Source organism: Lepisosteus oculatus, chromosome 5, assembly GCF_040954835.1.
Source record: "Lepisosteus oculatus isolate fLepOcu1 chromosome 5, fLepOcu1.hap2, whole genome shotgun sequence".
NCBI classification, from domain to species: Eukaryota; Metazoa; Chordata; class Actinopteri; order Semionotiformes; family Lepisosteidae; genus Lepisosteus; species Lepisosteus oculatus.
The window spans coordinates 60,271,910-60,276,868 of NC_090700.1; the positions used below are offsets into that span (position 1 = coordinate 60,271,910).

General features: G+C 45.9%; 1 protein-coding gene across 1 annotated transcript; it reads right to left on the reverse strand.

Annotated features, from left to right (window-relative positions):
- Positions 1-1,445: 1,445 nt before the first annotated feature.
- On the reverse strand, positions 1,446-4,959 carry pclaf (PCNA clamp associated factor). The gene is made up of 4 exons (XM_069190762.1): positions 4,803-4,959; positions 3,592-3,675; positions 2,708-2,882; positions 1,446-1,639 (listed from the first exon to the last, which is right to left on the reverse strand). The coding sequence occupies exons 1-4, from the start codon at positions 4,846-4,848 to the stop codon at positions 1,603-1,605; spliced, it is 342 nt and encodes a 113-aa protein (XP_069046863.1). The 5' UTR covers positions 4,849-4,959; the 3' UTR covers positions 1,446-1,602.

Here is a 4,959-nt window from a genome sequence, read left to right on the forward strand (position 1 = left end):
TTACAAAAAGGACTGTGGGAGTCTGAAAGTTGATAAGATGGCTCTTTAAAGAGATGCAGTTGGATGATGGTCTTGGATCAATTAGCCAAGAAATATTGTAGATGTGCTAGAGGATTCTCTCATTTGTAGCGATTCGTAGGTTCCATTAGGCTTGCTGATGCTTTAAAATGTTTGCTTTCATTGCCTCAGGATGTATTCCTTCACAGCAACACCCACAACCTTCCCACTGCATTTTAATTGTATTCTTCAGCCAGGCCCTGGACACTTGCGGCTTTATTGAGCTACTTAATCCCATTCGATCTGCAACCCCACCTGTGGCAGATGAAATCCCAGGTCCCATCTGCCTCGGCTTTCGCATTTTCAGACACCCCATTTACCGGGGAGTCCTAGAATGATGGCAACAAAAGATCACATCCCAATTTCAAAAGCAGGATATTCCAATAAATCTAAGAAAAATCATGAATGTAATTTGGCTTTTGACTGACTGCTTCCCTACTACAGTATAGCAATAATGTAGCATTGTAATTAAAATCTTCCTAGATTTCAGAAGAAATCTACTGTGCCAGAATACGAAAAAGAATCCCAGATGCACCAAACAGAAGCATGAGAATGTAGAGTTTTAATTGAGGGAGGTGAAGGATGGTGTTGGATTAATCTTTCGTCATCTTCGGTTTTTTTCCTAGGTTTCTATTTGATTTCCTGTTCACCACCCCCCCTCTACTGGCTGTACCATGCCATTACACAACTTTTCATCCGGGTGGCAGCTTCCCAACCATAAGATAACGTTGACTTGGTAGAACCACCCTTCAGTGAAAAAAAAAAAAAAAAGACGTTAACTAAATGCAGCCATTTCCTTCCTTGTACTTTTTACCACTATTGCAAAATGTCTGACGGTACCCACAGGCAGGTACTGTGCTTGCAATCCAAAATTAGAAAAAAAAAAACAAACATAAAAAAAGGTTTTTTTTTCTTGACTGAATACACAGTACTGTAGTTTACACAACCCATAGCCTCCACATCACTGAAATGGCCCACGTGTACTGGTGCTCTAGGCCTAACAATACAAATAACATACCTTTAACATACACTATCAATGTAATAGTACAGAGCAAATTAAAATGGAATGCTTGGGAGTTTGCATGTTTTAGCATACTGCTGCTGTAAACCACCTGGAAACTGGCAATGGAAAATGTGAAGTTCAGACCAAGTTTGAAAACCGTATCCATCACAAATCTAGCTAAGGGGTTCTTAATGATGTCCAGCGGTACACAGTAAAGCTCTCAGCACCTCCACTTGTGTGATCAAACCAGAGCAGTGCTGCCAATCAGCTCCCCGACAGGACCCGGGAAACAAAACACAGGAAATTCAAGTTTGGTTCTTTTTAAGTGGGACAAAATCTCCCTTCAGCTTATAACAAAAAAAGAAAGACACACATGAAACCAAAATAACAAAAACAGATTGGTTTATTAAACTTCTGTACAAGACAGTTAAACTGCACAACAAAATATATACAAAAGATGTACACAGTACTAAAAACACAGCCCTCGAAAATTCATCATGGCTTTTCAACAGGATAAAAACGGGTCTCGAAGAAGCTGCAGCTCAGTCCTCATCATCTTCATCAGGCAGAGGCCGGGCTCTGGAAGAACACACAGTTAACCTTTAGCGCTATGGCAGAAGACACATGCCATTACACAACCACACTCATCCGAGCAGCTTCTTCCAAATCATTTATAGGATAATGTGGACTTGGTACACCTGGACAGCACCGTTTCAACAGCCAAAGCCACAGCTTTCCATACAAAGCAGGACTTCCATGCAAGACTGGAACAAGCTGTGATCCTGCACAGATGTCTAAGGGTATTAAACCACCTGTGCAATGATCTTTTATAATAATAAAAAAAAGGAGTGGACTTTTACTGGGGGGAAAAAAAAAGTACATTTGCATGAATCCTTCCTTTCACATGACCATGATGTGCCCTCTTTCTAGAGCAAACACCTCTGTTGCAGTCCATAACACTATGCGTCTACTTGTCCGTTTTATAATGTATACAACACATCTCAGTTATAAAGAGACAGAAACCCGACCATCCAACCAAATGTTTTCAATATTAGCAGCACATTTGCCCTTTTCAAGATGAACAAGGGTGGACAGCTTCCTGACTGCACCCTGATAAAAACCATACTAGTATTAGACACTTTCCAAAACTTCACATCTCACTGAAGCAGACGAAGGGAAAACTTCAGCATGACTGACTAGTGCGCATCCAACTTAACTGCATTAATGTGGTCTGCGAACACTTTACTGCTACATCTCAAAAAGCAAGTCTCTTTTTACTTGAACAATTATTCCGTTTTGCGAAATAAAGAAGTATTTTGAAGAGATGGAGCCCGACACTGATCAACAGACCAAGCTAAAACAGGACAAAAAAAACACACAGAACTAAGATAAATATGCAGTAAGAGCACCAGGTTGATACTGCTGTCTGTCAGTTGTCCTGTGTCAAGTACAACCACCCTCACATTGCTCATGACACCAATGAACATGGCAAGAAGAAAACGTACACTCTGAGAGACTGCACGAGGTCAGCGTGCCTCTCGAATGCGAGTTTGCCTCGGGGGTCTCTGGACAGGCACAGCCTTGCCCAACAGGGGGCTCAGGGTCTCGGATGCCATCACAGGGCCGTGCAGGAGCAGGGGCACTTACTTCCTGGGTGCCTTGCTGGCTCCACTGCCTCCCGCCTCCTCCTCATCCTCCACAGGCAGCTGGTTCTCCTTCTCCGGCTTCCTGCTGGGGCCGCCGAAGAAGTCGCCAATGCCCTTCTGCCACGCCGGAGTGGGCCGAGGGCACACGGGGTTGCCCCCTGCGTACTTGCTCTTGGCTGGAAAGAAGACACCGCAGTTGGGCAAAGCGTCCCTCTGCCACTTTGAAAGCCAAGTCTAGTATCCCAGACCAGATGGGCCAAAACAGGACACATGGCCTCCATTTATTCATAACCAGTTTCCCTCTCATTCTGGTTCACTTCCCGAGTCAGACACTTGAGCAGTTTATCAGAAATGAGAAGGGAAACATTCTATACATGCCGCCAATACCCTTGCTGTCAGCACAGGGCTTTTAAAAGTCTTTAGAAGCGAAGTCACTTTTATTTTTTGCGATGTGACACGGTCACTTCAATAGGCCCAGCAGAGGAAAAAAAAAAACACTGCATTAGCTTTAAAGCTGGCTTTGCCCTCCATAGTTCACACGTTTATGCATCCCGGGAAGGAAACTGAGCTAGTTGTGATTTAAGAGCCATTGTCATTTAACTCTGAAGCAAAAACAGAATCCCAGTAATTGCCAACAGAGCTACAGCGACATACTCCGAGAACTCGCACATAGGGGGGGGCCCACAACTCAAAATGGTCTCTTTCTAATTATTTTTACGCTGCATTCACACCATACAGTAACGCGACTGCTGTTGCTCAAGCCTCAAGGCATCCTCCGTGGAAGAGGAGGCCGATGCGCGGTGGCACTGCAGCGCCAGGGGACAGCGCCTTGCCATGCAATCAGCGAAACAGACACGGAGCGGGACGGCAGCCCACTCCACTCACCAGGTGTGCCGCCCTGAGGGCTGCTGGGCGTGTTGGCGGAGCTGGAGGCGCCTAGAGACTTCCTCGGCGCTGAGGCAGCAACAGCTGTGGGAAAAACACACACACACATCAGCCTTTAAAAACACTCGGTGTGCGCAACCGGACCCCCTTCCTCTGTCCAGGGAGGGGCAGAGACCTCCTAAAGCAAGGTTCATCCATACATTGGAGGCTGGGAAAAAAAAAGATGCATTTCGCTACAACGGCCTGTGACGGATCTGACAACACCACAGCGCGGTCTGATCACTACTAAAACACCGAGGAGTTCGACTTCTTTATTTTTTTACAACTGGCTTCGCTACAGCAAGGATCACGACGCCGGCCAATGCCCGTGAGAGCCCAGCTCCTCTGCACGGAGGGTCGGATGGGCTCTCGTCTCGTTTCGAGCGGGCCGTCTCTTCCGACATCACTGAGGTCCCGTAAGGCGCCAAATTAACACGGCTCCAGAAACTGGCGCCAGTTTCGGGAGAACAACACAGTCAATTCATCTGGAATTTCAACAACAACAACAAAAAAACATGTCAGTGTAGGTTATGGCAATCCTCAAGAGAAATAACTGATGTGCTACGTTTAAAGGAGAGCGGGTGTACAGCTACTGCCAAGGTTTGCATCTGTCCTTTTAAAATAGAGGGGGGGGGGAAAGTCATTTTACTTAAACGTCCCTATTTTAGCCCTGCATCAGCGACCTTTCGGATCAGGGATTTAATTGCACGACCCGCAGTCCGGGCGCGGTCACCCTCAAATGAGGGTCAGTTTTCTTGTGACAACAAGAGGCGAATTGGCGGGAGTGAGCGCACAGACACTCGCCAGGGGAAAAGCAAGATAGACGAATCCCCTTTAATACAGGAGGGGGTAAAAAAAAACACGCTTTCGGATTTTACTCTCTCTTTTGTAGCTACATGACCTTTCCTCGCCACGACGAGAGCAGCTCCTTGTTCGAGAGCGAAAACCGCAGGCGGGATCCTCGGAGAACAGATGCCATTACCTCCAATCACACAAAATAGACCTACACAAATCCCCCTGTGTTGTTCGGAATAACCCCCCCAAAGTAGAAAAAGTTTAAAAAGTTACAATAATTCGTTGTTTTTTTTGCACAGTAACGGCGTGCGCCTACCCAGAAAAAAAAAGTATTCCAAGAAAACAGCAGACCGAGAGTAATAGTATAAATGTCTCACCTTTCCTGTAAGTCGACGGAACGCTATCTGCCTTTGTCCTCACCATTTTTCCCCCCCAAAAGCAGAATCTTTTTTTTTTAATGTTTTTTTTTCCCTCCTAGTGTCTGGGTACGATCCCCCCACCACCACCCTGGGCAGAAGCACAGCGAAATGAGTC